This window comes from Dipodomys spectabilis, unplaced genomic scaffold (genome assembly GCF_019054845.1).
Source record: "Dipodomys spectabilis isolate Male_0828 unplaced genomic scaffold, ASM1905484v1 ptg000288l, whole genome shotgun sequence".
Lineage (NCBI taxonomy): Eukaryota > Metazoa > Chordata > Mammalia > Rodentia > Heteromyidae > Dipodomys > Dipodomys spectabilis.
The window spans coordinates 119274-136130 of record NW_024870965.1 but is presented as its reverse complement, the minus strand read 5'-3'; the positions used below and the strand labels follow the sequence as shown (position 1 = coordinate 136130).

The window sequence follows — 16857 nt, the reverse complement described above, 5'->3', positions numbered from 1 at the left end:
CTTGTGTTCTCATGAATGAATTACATCTTACTAAGGGAAATACTGTCATGTAAGGATTGATTAGGTGTAGTTTTACTTCTAATCACAGATACACACGTATGTACATGCTCCAATCTCATGACTGTGCCGTAACCTTTTCACCAGGTGTATGGTATTCGAACTCGTTCTCGAGCTGTGGAGATTTTTACCACTTGTGCCCATATGATCTGTAACATGGAGGAGCTGGAAAAGGTGAGTGAGCCTTCCAGTGAAAATCAAACTGCATGCTTACATCTTCGTTAGTGCTTGGCAGATAAAGTATAGAAAGCAGCCTGATCAGTGCTATAGATTGATATAAATTTTGATTGATTTGTTAACTTATACATTGTATATAACTTAGTTTCCTCCTAAGTCTGATTTTTTCAAACATGTTTTCCTGTGTCTTTTCATACTAGATATCCCTTAAAACCTTTCTGTCTTTCTGTGACTTTTTATGTGAAAGAAAGAAAACTGAAATACTAACTTTGGAATTCACAAGCAGTTACTATTTTTTAATATAATTTTATATATTGTTAATATATAACTATAATTTTAATATAATTTTATTATTATTAAGGGGTTGTGCAGAGAAGTTACTGTTTCATAAGTCAGGTAACCAGTACATTTCTCTTTTTGGAAGTGTTAACCCTGAGTTATTTAAAATTAAAAGAAAAAAATGATGTGCAACCGTAGTTTTTAAGAGGGCTGGGGCGAGAATGAAATCTTGAGCAACACCTCTTTGACTTTATTACTGTGTCTCCTGATTGGAACCTGAATCTGGGAACAACCTTAAGTGGCTCAAATCTCTGTGTTTGGTATGTATGTGGAGCTATGGCTAGAGGTTCGTCCAGTATTGATCGTGCTTTTTATTCCAGGGAGCAGCAAAAGTCCTGATCTTCCCCGTGGTACAGCAGTTCACAGAGGCCTTTGTCCAGGCTCTCCAGATGCCAGATGGCCCCACATGTGACAGTGGCTTTAAGATGGAGGTTCTAAAGGTGAACACTCATACCAGTAGATTGGCGTTTGAGTGGGTAGTGTGGAATATTGACTTCTCCTGTCTTCACTTCTCAGGCAGTGACAGCCCTGGTGAAAAACTTCCCCAAGCACATGGTGTCCTCCATGCAGCAGATTCTGCCTATTGTTTGGAACACACTCACCGAAAGTGCTGCTTTATATCCTTTCCTGAAAGCTTGAGGGACCCACTGCCACCTCTAATTGGGAATCAAGCCTAGGTTTCACATTCATGTGTGTACCCCTTTTGGTGTGTACCCCTAATATTGGAATATATCACACTCCCTTGTAGAATTATGTAAAGCAGACTCCATATTCTATTTCTTTACTCTTCATCATACTTATGTGAGGACAGAAGTAAATTACACAGAAGAAGTAGAAGATCCTGTGGATTCTGACGGTATGTTGTTTATTTGATCTTGACAGAAATACCAATTAGTAGGAAGAAATGTGGAAAAAGAAAATGTAAGGCAGAAAAAAGCAGTAACATACAGGTTTCCTTCTCTTAAGTGAACTTTCCTTTTTTTTTTTTTTTTTTTTGTCGGTCGCGGGGCTTGAACTCTGGGCTTGGTCGCTGTCCCTGAGCTCCTCAGCTCAAAGCTAGTACTATACCACTTGAGCCACAGTGCCAATTCTGGCTTTTTCTGCTTATGTGGTGCTGAGGAATCGAACCCAGGGCCTCATGCATGCAAGGCAGGCACTGTACCACTGAGCCACCTTCCCAGCCCTTAAGTGAATTTTCTTTTTTTTTTTTGGTGGGGGGGGGGGGGGTGTCGGTTGTGGGCCTGAACTCTGGGCCTGGGCGCTGTCCCTCAGCTCTTCAGCTCAAGGTTAGCCCTCTACCACTTGAGCCACAGCGCCACTTCTGGTTTTTTCTGCTTATGTGGTACTGAAGAATCGAACCCAGGGCCTCATGCATGCAAGGCAAGCACTCTACCACTGAGCTACCTTCCCAGCCCTTAAGTGAATTTTCTAATCGAGTTTAATACTTTCTGTTTTCAATATTTGTATTTCAGATAAAAAATAAACATACTGAAAAATACATTTCATGTTTTTTTACGCTTTTACTCCAAAAACTGTTATCCACAGTTCCTTTCTTTGACTCGTCAGCTCCCTCAACCAAACCTTCAAATGTAATAATTAGCAAGTTCTTTAACTATTCCCTAATTTACAGTGTAGCTTATTTCCAGCATGCATTCATTTCACTGTCATATCATCAATTTCTTCTTTTATGTATTTGCTATAGGTGAAGTCCTGGGCTTTGAAAATCTCGTCTTTAGTATTTTTGAATTTGTCCATGCCCTACTAGAAAATAGCAAATTCAAAAGCACTGTTAAGAAAGCCTTGCCTGAGTTGATTTACTATATTATCCTGTACATGCAGATCACTGAGGAGCAGGTAAGTAGTATTTGGGAGACAGTTATTAACTGATATTTGGAAAGACCAGCTTCATGAATTTCTGGTCTTGGTCAAGTAAACACTTGATTTCTAAAGATAGACTATAAGAGAGTCCTGCATGTGAAGTTTCTAAGAAAGCTTTGGCATCATTTTATTGCCACATCTTTGGAGTTTAATCAACTCCTATGTTCAGTAGTTGTGCTTTCAGAACATTGTTTTTCTTTTATTTTCTTTTTTTATTATTATTTTTAAAATAGTTGTACAAAAGGGTTTCAGTTCAAGTAGGATTATGAGTACAATACATCCTATCAGTGTCGCTCCTTCCAACATTCTTCCCGCTTTTCCAAATCCATCCATACTCTCAAGTTACATAGTTCAGCTTATAATATAAGGTACACTGAATGTAATGACTGTATTTACCTGAGCTTCCTCTCTTCATTTGTCTGCTCCCTCCTCTTGCCTCCATCCCCATGACAACATGTTTCAACTTCCTGGTATTTATTTTGTTAAACTAGAACAGTTTTTTTTCCAGTAGGAAAGTCTGTAAGACTATCACCCAGTGATCCTAGCATCTAAGAGAACTTGTTCCTTCCCTATAAATAGTGAAATGCAGTGATTAGATTATTAACTTGGCTGGTGGATCATTAAAACCAGAAGGGAGCAATCAAGAATAAGACAATGCCGCTCATATAAGTCGGGGGGTGGGGGGGGCAGGCGGGGGGAAGACCAACCATTTCAGTCTGTATCCAAGTGACCCTGCAGGACTGCTCTGCATAGCAACAGTCCTGGACAGTAGAGCCACCTTGCTTTCATTAGTCTTAGTTAACAAGTAAAGAGTACCAATGATATAAGCAGTCCAGAGAGTAGGGTACCAGATGTTTTCTCCTAATTAGACCTAATCTTGCTTATTTTCTTGAAGAATACTTACCCTAGAGGGGACAAGGGTAACCTCATGAAATCTGGCATTCCCTTGTTTTCAGTATACCAAGAACACTTAAGCAAATACGTGAAGTTATACAAGTTTGAACTTCTCAAAGCCTGCTTGTCCAAAGAGGGCTTTTGTTCTACCCTGGCTACTGATTAAGGTCTCTTCCACATACAACAAAAAGAAACAGCTTTTGAGGCTAGAATTTTGTTCAGGATAAAATGTTGACAATCTTCCATGTCTTTTGATGAAAAACAATAACAGGTTGATGGCCTTAGATCTAACTCCCATCAATCTTTTCAGATTAAAGTATGGACCGCCAACCCTCAACAGTTTGTAGAAGATGAAGACGATGATACTTTCTCCTACACTGTTAGGATTGCAGCTCAAGACCTGTTGTTGGTAAGATATTTTAGCCCAGTAATCCTCTGTCCCTTGAGGGTTTTCTCTGCCTAGACATCTAACCTAGGTGGCCAGCGCTGTTATTTCACTCTTGGAGATTCAAGAGAACTCTCAGGTCTAATCTAAGACTCAGAAATTCCAAGTTCTGGTTCTGACTTACAAGTAAATATTAGATTTTCAGAATTGTGTAGAAGATAAAATGTTTAATGACTAAGGGTAGTTGAGTCAGGAACTTGGGTTTAATCCTTCCCTCAATGAGACTATTGTACAAATCTTAAAAAAGACTGCTGAGAGATGAACATACGAACATCTGCTCATGTTTTCTTTGGCTCCTCTGCCTAGGCCTAGTGTTGTCTTTAGGCTGGAATGCTATGAAGAAACTGCCAGTTGCTTCCTGTTGGGTAGGAGGTTTGTTGGTGGATCACTCTTGGTTATCATTTAGTTTTTCTAAGATACCTGTGAAAGATTAGAAGGACTAACTATAAGAGCTGGGGACTAGCCCAGAGCGGGAGCAGTGTGCATAAATAAAGCTGTGGGTTCCATCCCCAACATCACAAAGAAATGATTACTCTAGTTTTCAATGAGCAAAATTGCCTTATTTTTTCATGCTTAAGTTCCAAAAGATAAATATCTGCCCCGTTGTTATACAAAGCTGACTGTCATTTTTACTTACGTTCTGTTTAACGCAGCCGAAGGGGGCAGTTATCTTAGTGCCTAGGCGCTGTGGAGACCTTCAGTTCAGTGCGTAATTAATGAAGAATTTGAACCATTCACTTTGTAACAATCCTGACGAATGCAGCTTACGTAAAATACATTTACTATGCACATTTTTCTTCTCTCCCTAGGCTGTGGCCACGGATTTTCAGAATGAGAGTGCAGTGGCCCTGGCTGCTGCTGGCACTCGGCACTTACAAGAAGCAGAACAAACCAAAACCAGTGGTGCTGAGCACTGGTAAGAGTGCGCAACATGGTGACGGAAGACGTCACATCCGAGGCACACAAACCCATCCTTTGCTCTCAAGCCACTCTTCCTAACCCTAAAGTAATTGGTTAAAATGCTGTCATTTTACCCTTTTTTGGATGCCCTGCCTCTTTCAAAGGAAGGGCTTTTATTTTGTTCCTAAGCAGAAAAATCTCTTGTTACTAAATTTCTGTTTTTAGTACAATTTACTAACAGTGTTTAGATTGGGAGAGTAGATAAATGGCCCTTGGTGGATATGTTGTGCTGGAATGCCCTTTTCAGAATCTTCTCCAAACTACTTATTGTGTTTGGCGGTGTGGTTTGTTTTTACCAGCTGTGGTGTCCCTTTTGCAGGTGGAAGATCCACGAGGCCTGCATGCTCGCCCTAGGCTCAGTGAAGTCCATCATCACGGACAGTGTGAAGAGCGGCAGGATCCAGTTCGACATGCATGGCTTCCTGACCAATGTCATCCTTACAGACCTCAACCTCTCTGGTAGGTTTTAGTGCCTGTCAAGATTCTAGAAGAACTTTAGCAAAGAATTTTAAATTTTTGTTCGAAATCAGTATTTCAAAAAGACCCAGTATATATTAATTCTTCCTATAATTAAAAAGTTTTTCTTGGAGTTGGAGTCATCGCTCAGGTAGTAGAGCACCAGCCAATGAGCAAAAGCATCAGATACCAAATTCAAGTCCAAGGACAAAAAAAAACTTTTCTGTACCAGCCATTCTCAAACACTTTGGACTATACCCTTTGTAGCCTTAAAACTTAACAAAAATCCCGGGCTGGGAAGGTGGCTCAGTGGTAGAGTCCTTGCCTTGCATGCGTGAGGCCCTGGATTCGATTCCTCAGCACCACATAAGCAGGAAAAAACCAGAAGTGGCACTGTGTCTTCAAATGGTAAGGCCCTAGTCTTGAGCTGAAGAGCTGAGGGACAGCACCCAGAGTTCAGCCTCCACGACCGACAAAAAAAAGGTAACAAAAATCCCAAGGAAGTCCGGGCACCAGTGGTCCACGCCTGTAATCCTAGCTACTCAGGAGGCTGGGATCTGAGGACCACAGTTCAAAGCCAGCCTGGGCAGGAAATACCATGAGACTCCTATCTCCAATAAATCACTAGAAAACTGGAAGTGGCGCTGTAGCTCAAGTGGTAGAGTGCTCGGCTTGAGCTGAAGAGCTGAGGGACAGCCCCCAGGCCCAGAGTTCAAGCCCCACAACCAACCAAAAAAAAAAATCCCAAGGAGATTTGTGAGTGTGTGTGTGTACGCGCGCTCATGGTGGTACTAAGGCTTGAATTCAGGGCCTCAAGCTCTTGCTAATCTTTTTTTGCTCAAGGTTGGCACTCCTAACACTTGAGCTACATTCCATTTCTAGCATTTTGCTGGTTTATTGAAGATAGTCTTTAGGATTTGTCTGCCTTGGCAACCTTTGAACTACAATTCTCACATCTCAGCTTCCTAAGTAGCTAGGATTATAGCCACTGGTCGCAGGTCCCAAAAAGATTTTTTTTCTTTTTTTGGGTCCAGTCGTGTGGCCTGAACTTTGGGCCTGGGCGCTGTCCCTCAGCTCTTCAGCTCAAGGCTAGCGCTCTACCACTTGAGCCACAGCGCCACTCCCGGCTTTTTTCTTTTTGCTTATGTGGTGCTGAGGAATCGAACCCAGGGCCTCATGCATGCAAGGCAAGCACTCTACCACTGAGCCACCTTCCCAGCCCCCTCAGTTCTTTAATATAGGAAAATTGTGGCTTACTTACATCCATTAATGTCAGATTAATGTCATATTACATTAATGTCACATTACATCATATCACATCATGTCATAGGAGAATTCCACTCTATATTTGTGAAAGAAGAGAGTGAAAAGACAGATAATGTTTTAACATTGCTATAATAGAATGTTAACTCAACTGGCCAGCCACTGGTGAATCACTCTTGTCCTAACTACTTGGGAAGAGATCATGAAGCTCTGAGTTCAAACGCCAGTATCACAACCCAACCCTCCCCCCCCCCCAAAAAAAAGAGGTGTTTGGGGTTTTTTTTTTGTTTTTTGTTTTTTTTGTGGTCATGGGGCTTGAACTCTGGGCTAGGGCACTGTCCCTCAGCTCTTTAGCTCAAGGCAAGCGCTCTACTGCTTGAGCTACAGTGCCACTTCCGGTTTTCTGGTGGTTTATTAGAGACAAGAGTCTCACGGTCTTTCCTGCCCGGGCTGGCTTTGAACCATGATCCTCAGATCTCAGCCTCCTGAGTAGCTAGGATTACAGGCATGAGCCACCAGCGCCAAGCTTCAAAAAGAGGTTTTTTATAAGGGTTTCTAGGAGTTCTTGGACCATACTTTGACTAATACTGCTCTGTTTTGCTAAAGTATTAATGTAGTTAGGGTCTATTCAACAGTTCTGGTCAACTAGTTGTTTTTGTAACTAAGTTAAGACCTATGACATCATGATCAGGGAAGGTGCCCAGTGGTAGAGTACTTGCCATGCATGAGGCCCTGGGTTTGATTCCTTAGCACCATATAAGCAAAAAAAGCCGAAAGTGATGCTGTGGCTCAAGTGTAGCACTCTAGCCTTGAGCTGAAGAGCTAATGGACAGCGCCCAGACCCAGAGTTCAGGCTCCACAACCCACCAAAAAAAAAGACCTATGCCATCTGAGTAAGTTTTGTCTCCTCATGTGGCTTATAATTAGCAGCAGAGAGTAGTCATTCTTATACCAATAGCTGGAATATCAAAGCATATAACATGTAAGAAAGCTGAATACAAAGAGTTATAGTGGCTCAGAGTTAAGATTACTTCAGACTAAGAGAGGAGAATATACTAGTTTATAATATAACCAAAACACCGAGCTGGTAAAGCAAGATAATAGTAGAGTGGTCTTAGCCTTAAATGCCATGAGAACTAAGATAAGTATTGTTTTGATTCATATTGGTTGTTTTGTTTTGCTAGTATTGAGTTTTGAACTGAGGGCTTTACACCTGCTAGTCAGGGGCCTTACCATTTGAGCCATGCTCCCAGTCCTTTTTTGCCAGTTCTGGGGCTTGAACTCTGGACCTCGGTGCTGTCCCTGAGCTTCTTTTTTTTTTTTTTTGGTCGGCCGTGGGGCTTGAACTCTGGGCCTGGGCACTGTCCCTCAGCTCTTCAGCTCAAGGCGAGGGCTCTACCGCTTGAGCTACAGCGCCACTTCTGGTTTTCTGGTGATTTATTGGAGATAGGAGTCTCTCGGTCTCTCTTGCCCTGGCTGGCTTTGAACCACGATCCTCAGATCTCACCCTCCTGAGTAGCTAGGATTACAGGCGTGAGCCACCAGCACCCGGCATCCCTGAGCTTCTTTTGCTCCAGGTGAGTGCTGTACCACTTGAGCCACAGCACCACTTCTAGCTTTTTTGAGTAGTTAATTGGAGGTAAGACCTCACAGAATTTCCTGCCTGGGCTGGCTTCAAACCACAGTCTTCAGATTTCTGCCTCCTGAGTAGCTAAGATTACAGGCATGAGCTACCAGCACCCAGCTTCCCAGTTCTTTTTTGCTTCATTTTAGACAGGATCTCATTTTTGTCCAAAATGAGCCTTAGACCACATCCTCCAATCAGTGCCTCCCACATAGCTAGGATTAACCATGCCTGGCTTATTGGTTAAGACTGAATCTCATGGGTTGACATCAAATGTTCCTGATCTTCACCTCCTAAGCAGCTGAGATTATAGATGTGAACTACCACATCCAGCCTAAGGTGGTCTTTGGGTGAACTGTAGAAATCACTGGCAGAACTGTAGTTAATATTCCAGGAAAGGCAAAAATGTAGGAAGAAAAGTAGCAGTGTAGATGTTTACAAGGCAATATAAAGAAGTGAGGGCTGGGATGGAACTGGGATAGTAAAGTCTTAGCCTTCCAGTATTCTAGATCTCATGCCTACAGTAAAATTGATTCTGTACACATATTTGCTTCTTTTCTGTGAAATACTTTTCTCCCCAAATAAGTTAGGTATATTGCATAGCATTCAGTTATTTGTGAAGATTTGAGGAGTGAAGTTGGCGAGGGAGTGAGGGGAAGGCAGGCATGTAATGGAACTTTGCACTGTCCAACCTGTAATTGTTCACTTTCTCCCAGTGTCTCCTTTCCTCTTGGGTCGAGCACTTTGGGCTGCCAGTCGCTTCACTGTTGCTATGTCCCCTGAACTGATCCAGCAGTTCCTGCAGGCGACAGTTAGTGGTCTTCATGAGTCACAACCACCATCAGTTCGAATTTCTGCTGTGCGAGCCATCTGGGGGTGAGTATGCTGCCCTAGGGTAGTAAGAATTGCTTTAAGAAAAAATGACTCAGGTCTGTATCTCAAACTATGATTGTCCAATCTATTAAGTTGCTTGGAAATTTCTGCTGAAGATCTTCAAAATGAGGGTTGCGAAAAGGGGGGATGCAGCTGTACAAGTAACATGGCTTTTGTAAGGATGTCCTCCTACTCCTTGTTGTTTTTCATTCTTGAGTGAAAAAGCTAAGAGATAGTGCCTAGGCCCTGAGTTCAAGCCCAAAAGTACCAGCACCAAAAAAAAACAAAAGTAATAATGCTAATTTTTTTTTTAATGGTACTAGGGTTTGAATTCCAAGCTTCATGCTTGCTAGGCAGGCATCCTACCCTTTCAATAACATCTCTAGCCCTGTTTTAAGGAATGTCTTAAGATCCAAACTTAAGCATTTCAAATTGAATCCTAACGATTACCAGTACAAATTCATCTTCCACCTGCCTTCCCTGTCTTCTTATCATTTGAGGCATTTTAAGATACTGTGCTTATTGTATTTATCTCTTTAGAAAGCACTGAGGAGTTGCCTGTGTTGTCAACCTTTATTTTGATTTATCAGATGTTATGATCATGAACAGAGTCCTGTCTTTCTCTCTACATTCCAACTAAAGCAACTCTTTAATTAATACATCACTGTGTTAAGAGCTAAACTACAGTGTCGTGCCTTAAGTGATAGAGCGCCTGCCTAGCAAGTTGTGAGGCCCTGAGTTCAAACTTCAGAGCACCAAAAATAACTTTTTCGGAAAGCTCTGAAGCCTTTCTAAATGATGAGCTCTAGTTACAACATGACTGATAAAGTTTTTCTGATCTGTAGGACATCTATCAGTATCTGTGTTGATTTTGACCTTGTGAAACTTAATTTTATTTATATGTATTACTCCTTGCTATATTTAAAAAAAAAAAAAAAAGGAAGGTCCTTTGTGACGAGTTTCATGTAAGATTAAAAGCAATCGCCAACTAAATAACAAAAAAATCATTAAAACCTATGGACAAGGGTAGAACCAGGGAAATAACATTTGTCTACTATCTATTGGCTTTTGTTTGTTTTGTTTGGTGCCAGTTCTGGAGCTAGAACTCAGAGCCTGGGCACTGTCTCTGAGCTTCTTTTTCCTCAAGGCAAGTTCTCTACAATTTGAGCCATAGCTCTACTTCCAGCTTTTTTCGTACTGTGGTTTACAGGAGACACAAGTCTCACGAACATTCCTGCCTGGGCTGGCTTCAAATCACAATCCTCAGATCTCAGCCTCCTGACTGGCTAGGGTTACAGGGGTGAGCCACCAATGCCCAGCTTTGTGTTGTGGTTTTATAGAAATAGTCAAATTTGCAAACTGAGAAGTGAATGTGAAAATACTTAGGTAAAATAAACACATTACTTTGTATGTTGTTTTAGATAGACAAGCAGTATGTGGTGAGCATACCTAATTATTTTAATTTTCTCTAGGGAGATTAGTATACAAAACCTTTCGTTCCTTGCTGCATATTTTAAATGTTTATTTATGGCCATGTGCCAGTGACTCACCTCTAATCCTAGCTACTTAGAAGGCTGAGATCATTGTGGAGCTTTGACAGCTAACATAAATGACTATAAGACACTTAAAAGGAACAAAAATAATAACTTAAAAACTATTTCTTGGGTCCTGTGAACACTTTATTTCAGTACTAAGGTCTTAGAACTTAGATGCAATGTTTTTGTTGCTTTTTAACTTGACTGTCACACTAAAGGAAAAGCGAAGTTGAGATTTAGGCAATTCGTTTGTCACAATTGTATCCCTGTTGGACATGGCAAGCAGCATCCAGTAAATACTTTGTGGAGGTAAATATAATTCAACTGTGTGTAAAGAACTTTGAACCTGCTGGGCACTGGTGGTTCACGCAGCTCACGCCTGTAAATCTAGCTACTCAGGGGGTTGAGAATGGAGTTCGAAGCCATCCTGGGCAGTAAAGTCCGTGAGATTTTTATCTCCAATAAAATACTCAGAAAAAACCAGAAGTGGCACTATAGCTCAAGTGGTAGAGCTAGCCTTGAGCACAAAGAAGCTCAGGGACAGTGCCCAAGCCCTGAGTTCAAGCCCCAGGACCAGGGATAAAAAAACAAACAAAAAGAAGAACTTTGAACCCTACAGATGAATACTAATTTCGTGTAATGTTTACATACTTAAATTTATATTGAGATGCAAAAAAAATGCAGTTACGAAAATAATATATCATGGGGCTGGGAAGGTGGCTCAGTGGTAGAGCTCTTGCCTTATATGCCTGAGGCCCTGGGTTCCATTCCTCAGCACCACATAAGCAAAAAGAAAAAAGCCGGAAGTAGTGCTATGGCTCAAGTGGTAGAGCACTAGCCTTGAGCTGAAGAGCTGAGGGACAGTGCCCAGGTCCAGAGTTCAGGCCCCACAACCGGACCAAAAAAAAAAAAAAAAAAGAAAAGAAAAATTATATATCATGGTAATTAAAATTTTTAAAAATAGTTGTGGGCTGGGAAGGTGGCTCAGTGGTAGAGCGCTTGCCTTGTATGCATGAGGCCCTGGGTTCGATTCCTCAGCACCACATAAGCAAAAAAGAAAAAACTGGAAGTGGCGCTGTGGCTCAAGTGGTAGAGCGCCAGCCTTGAGCTGAAGAGAGGGACAGCGCCCAGGTCCAGAGTTCAGGCCACACGACCAGACCAAAAAAAAAAAAAAAATAGTTGTATGAGATACCTAAAGCAGCAACTAGTCTGAAGAATCATGAAATATCTAATTTAATATCTTAATTTGGATGGATTGTTTGCTTCAACACAGGGAGAAGGATGAAATTTTAAAGAAAACAGGAGCCAGCACTGATGGCTCACATCTGTAATCCTTGCTACTCAGGAGTCTGAGATCAGAGCATTGGTTTGAAGCCAGTCTAGGCAAGAAAGTCCATGAGACTCTTATCTCCAATTAACCACCAAAAAGCCAGAAGTGGAGCTGTGGCTCAAGTGGCACAGCACTAGTGTTGAGCAGAAAAGCTCAGGGACAACACCCAGACTCAGTTCAAACCCAAGTATCCACACATACACACACACAAAGAATAGAAGATGAGTGTGAATATAACTTAGTAGTATGGCACATAATGCATAGGAAACCCTGGGGTTTAATCACTAGCACTGCTTGTGAATAATTTTTGCTTCTCTCTCTCTCTAGTTATTGTGATCAACTGAAAGTCTCAGAAAGCACCCATGTGCTTCAGCCCTTCCTCCCCAGCATCCTTGATGGCCTAATTCATCTTGCAGCCCAGTTCAGCTCAGAGGTCCTCAACCTCGTTATGGAGACCCTGTGCATCGTTTGTACTGTAGACCCAGAATTCACAGCAAACATGGAAAGCAAAATCTGCCCCTTTACCATCGCCATTTTCCTCAAGTACAGTAATGGTATGCTTAAGAAAGGATGATTGGTACTGATGAACTTAGGTGACTGGTCTTAAGCATTATATGCAGAGATAGGACTTTCAGTTAGCAAAGGAGAAAGTTGGACTATAGTTAGAGCAGTATTAAAAAGTAGAATAAGGACTAAGTGGGAAAGATCTTGAATAAAAGGCCAATAAGCAAGAAGTAGAATCCAAAATTCTGACATAAAGTAGGAAATTAAATAAATAAATGAAAAGCCTGATAAAAGAGGCCAGCCTAGAACTATAATTTAGAAAAGAAAATACTGGCACCTCAGGCTATAACTCAGTGGTAGAGCACTTGCTTAGCATGTACCAAGCCCTGGGTTTGATCTACAGCACTTCAAAAATAAGAAACATTCAGGGTCTGGGAAGGTGGCTCAGTGGTAGAGTGCTTGCCTTGTATGCATGAGGCCCTGGGTTCTATTCCTCAACACCACATAAGCAGAAAAAGCCGGAAGTGGCATTGTTGCTCAAGTGGCAGAGAGTGCTAGCCTTGAGTTGAAGAACTGAGGGACAGCTCCCAGGCCCAGAGTTCAGGCACCATGACTGGCAAAAAAAGAAAGAAAGAAACATTCAGAACTTGATGAACAAAGTTAATCATCAGATTGATTGATTGTTCTGTTTGCAATGCCAGAAGTAACCAAGGGCATTACACGTTAAGCAAGCTATATTCACAGCCTTTGGATTGTTTGGGTTTTGTTTTGTTTTGTTTTTTTGAGACATACCTCACAAACCTCTACCTTAACCTCTTGATGTGGAGGTTATAGCCATGTGTCAACCACACCTGACACAAATTTTTTTATTTTTTATTATTATAAAAGGTTACAGTTACATAAACATAAATGTTTTTTATATTAATTAAAAATGTGTGTCTATAAAATGAAATACTGCCTGGCGCTGGTGGTTCACACCTATAATCCTAACTAGTCAAGAAGCTGAGATCTGAGGATCATGGCTCAAAGCCAGCCCAGGCAGGAGAAGCTGTGAAACTCTCATCTCCAATAAACTACCAGAAAACCAGAAGTGGCACTGTGGCTCAAGTGGTAGAGCACTAGCCTTGAGCTGAAGATCTGAGGGACAGCACTCAGGCCCAGAGTTCAAGCCCCATGACCAACCTCCCCCCCCCCCCCCAAAAAAAAAATGAAGTACTGTGCAGCTGTTAAAAAGCAAGCTTTAGCCGGGCACCGGTGGCTCACGCCTATAATCCTAGCTACTCAGGAGGCTGAGATATGAGAATCAAGGTTCAAAGCCAGCCCGGGCAGGAAAGACCGTGAGATTCCTATCTCCAATAAACCACCAGAAAACTGGAAGTGGCGCTGTAGCTCAAGTGGTAGAGCGCTCGCCTTGAGCTGAAGAGCTGAGGGACAGCGCCCAGGCCCAGAGTTCAAGCCCCATGACCCACCAAAAAAAAGCAAGCTTTATGTTAAGCAAAAACCATGCAAATTGTTTACATTATAAAGATAGTGTGGTTGAGTATGGTGTGTCAAGCCTATAATCCTAGCTGCTTGGAAGGCGGAGATGGAGTATCAAAGTTCAAGGCCACGCTGGACATAAAAGTTCACAAGACTCAACTGGTACTGGTGACTAGATACTCAGAAGGCTGAGATCTGAGGATCAAGATGCAAAGCCAGCCCAGACAAGTCTGAGAGAATCTTACCTCTAGTTAGAAAACCAAAAGCCAAGAGCAGACATACGGTGCAAGTGGAAGAGCTCCAGCTTTCAACAAAAAAGCTAGCAAGAGGCCCTGAGTTCAAGACCCAGTACAGACAATAAAAACAAGCCAAAAGACCCTATATTACTCAATGGCTGGGCACAGTGTGACATGCCTGTCATTCCATACTTCAAAAGATACACAGTGACTGGGGGCAGTGGAATGCACCTGTTCTCCCAGCAACAAAGTAAGGCACGAATAGGATTGTGGTCCAGGCCAACATGACATAATCCTATCCTGAAAATAACTCAGCACCAAAGGGACAGGCAAAGCATGTCAAGTGATAGAACATCTGCTTAGCAAACACAAGACCTTGAGTTCAAATCTCACTACTGTGGGGGGAAAAAAAGCCCAAATAAATAGAAGATGATCTTTACAAAAACATCCAGAAGATATGATAGCAAGCTTTGGTTTTAGAAAAGGGTATTTATAGAGAAAATACATCCAGATGCTAAGGGACTAAGGTAGTTATCTCTAGGTGGTAGCATGACAGGTATGGAGTTTTTTTTTTTTTCTTCCTTTAGTACTTTTCTCCATTTTATGTTATGGATATATCTATTCGTACTTTATTACTAGGCAAATATTAAGAGTATTTGTTGTAAATGTTGAAGCTCAAAGCAGTAGGAATCACTTAAAGGATAAGGAACGTGTTCACTTGATTTGCTTTTCACTTTTTAAAAATACATCCTGCCAGCCGGGCGCTGGTGGCTCAGGCCTGTAATCCTAGCTACTCAGGAGGCTGAGATCTTAGGATCGAGGTTCAAAGCCAGCCCGGGCAGGAAAGTCCGTGAGACTCTTATCTCCAATAAACCACTAGAAAACAGGAAGTGGTGCTGTGGCTCAAGAGGTAGAGCCCTTAAGAACGCAGGGACAGCGCCCAAGCCCAGAGTTCAAGCCCCACGACCAACCCCCCCCCCCCCCCCAAAAAAAAAATACATCCTGCCGGGCGCTGGTGGCTTTCACCTGGAGTCCTAGCTATTCATGAGGCTGAGGTCTGAGGAGGATGATGGTTCAAAGCCAGCCCAGGCAGGAAAGTCCATGAGACTCTTACCTCCAAGAAACCACCAGAAAACTGGAAGTGGTGCTATGGCCTGAAGTGGTAGATTGCTAGCCTTGAGTGAAAAGGCTCAGGAACAGCGTCTAGGCCTTGAGTTTAAGCCCCACAACTGAGCCCTCTATCCGTCCTCCTCCCTAAAGAAAATACATCGTAAGAGCTTTCCACACTGCATGTTTGGATGTATCATTCTTTTCAGTCATCCACAGCGTTCCATAAAATGGCTGCATCATAATATATCCATTCTGTTAATAGATTGTTTCCATTTTTTTCCTATTACAAACAATGCTGCAGTGGTTTTTAGCATTACACTACATATATTTTTGCATGCTGTATGAACAAGGACTTTATATTGTATAAAGAAGGTCAACATAAAGTTTCATATCTTAGCCAGGCATGGTAACACATGCCTATAATCTCTGTACTCTCAAGGCTGAGGCAGGCAGCTTGAGAGTTGAGACCAGCCATTGTGCTCCTCTTGTAGCCTGGGATGACAGGCATGCCCAGTGCCCAGCCACTGGCTACATAACGAGACCCTATCTCAAAATACGCATATGCAACAAAGGTCCATTTCTTCAGCAGGGTCTGCTTTTATGACAGTTCTTTCTGTCATGGCTACCTACTAAGAGTTATGTTTGAACAGTTTTCATGTCAACAGAGCTATATAGCAGCAAACAACACAAAAAATGTATCCCAGGAAAAAGGCTAAATTTTGTTTCAGGGATAACTTCATGACGTCATTGCCATAAAGAGAATATGAGTGTTGTTAGATCTCCCCTGTTCTGCAGGTTGTTCATGTGGCTGGCCCCTCTTGAATGTGTGAAAAGTAATCAGCGCGGTATTTTTTAACTAGGACAAAACAAACATGAGGGCTGGAAAGGTGGCTCAGTGGTAGAGCACTTGCCTTGCATGCCTGAGGCCCTGGGTTTGATTCCTCAGCACCACATAAGCAGAAAAAGAAAAAACCAGAAGTGGCGCTGTGGCTCAAGTGGTAGAGCGCTAGCCTTGAGCTAAAGAGCTGAGGGACAGTGCCCAGGCCCAGAGTTCAGGCCCCTAGACCGGACCAAAACAAACAAACAAAAAACCTCTCAAAAACAAATATGATTAAAGCAGAGGCAGGTGAGTGGGCCGCGGGGCTCAAGTCGCCTTCTCCACTGCAGATCCTGTCGTTGCCTCACTGGCTCAAGATATCTTCAAGGAGCTGTCTCAGATCGAAGCTTGTCAAGGCCCCATGCAGATGCGGCTCATTCCCACCCTCGTCAGCATCATGCAGGCCCCAGCAGACAAGATTCCTGCGGGGCTGTGTGCGGTGAGTGGCTGCCAGGCCTGTTGTGTGAAAGAGAGTGGTCTGCAAGTGCCACCACGGATCCTACCTGCCTGACTGGAAGCCAGGAAAGCCATTGGTGTTTCCATAAGGAGGCCAAGAGCTCTATCTACCAGTTGTTCCTTTTCTCTGGGTTGCTATGTTATATCCACTCAGTAAGCCTCTTGGTTATTGGACATCTTTTCCTCTAGAGACAGTTCTGACTCTTCTTTCTTTTCTCCTCCAGACAGCCATTGATATCCTGACTACAGTAGTACGGAATACAAAGCCTCCCCTTTCCCAGCTTCTCATCTGTCAAGCGTTCCCTGCCGTGGCACAGTGCACCCTTCACACGGATGATAACGCCACCATGCAGGTATCTGAGAC

General features: G+C 42.5%; 1 protein-coding gene across 2 annotated transcripts in view; it reads left to right on the top strand.

Moving 5' to 3' along the window:
• Positions 1-16857, top strand: part of Ipo9 (importin 9) — a 39455-nt gene that overhangs the window by 17934 nt on the left and 4664 nt on the right. For both annotated transcript variants that reach the window (XM_042701174.1, XM_042701173.1), the window contains exons 6-17: positions 145-231; positions 894-1013; positions 1090-1190; positions 1371-1429; positions 2276-2427; positions 3656-3754; positions 4600-4706; positions 5070-5209; positions 8810-8969; positions 12159-12385; positions 16328-16476; positions 16718-16846. In XM_042701174.1, the coding sequence (XP_042557108.1) occupies positions 145-231; positions 894-1013; positions 1090-1190; positions 1371-1429; positions 2276-2427; positions 3656-3754; positions 4600-4706; positions 5070-5209; positions 8810-8969; positions 12159-12385; positions 16328-16476; positions 16718-16846 (1530 nt within the window). The remainder of the gene's footprint in view (positions 1-144; positions 232-893; positions 1014-1089; positions 1191-1370; positions 1430-2275; positions 2428-3655; positions 3755-4599; positions 4707-5069; positions 5210-8809; positions 8970-12158; positions 12386-16327; positions 16477-16717; positions 16847-16857) is intronic.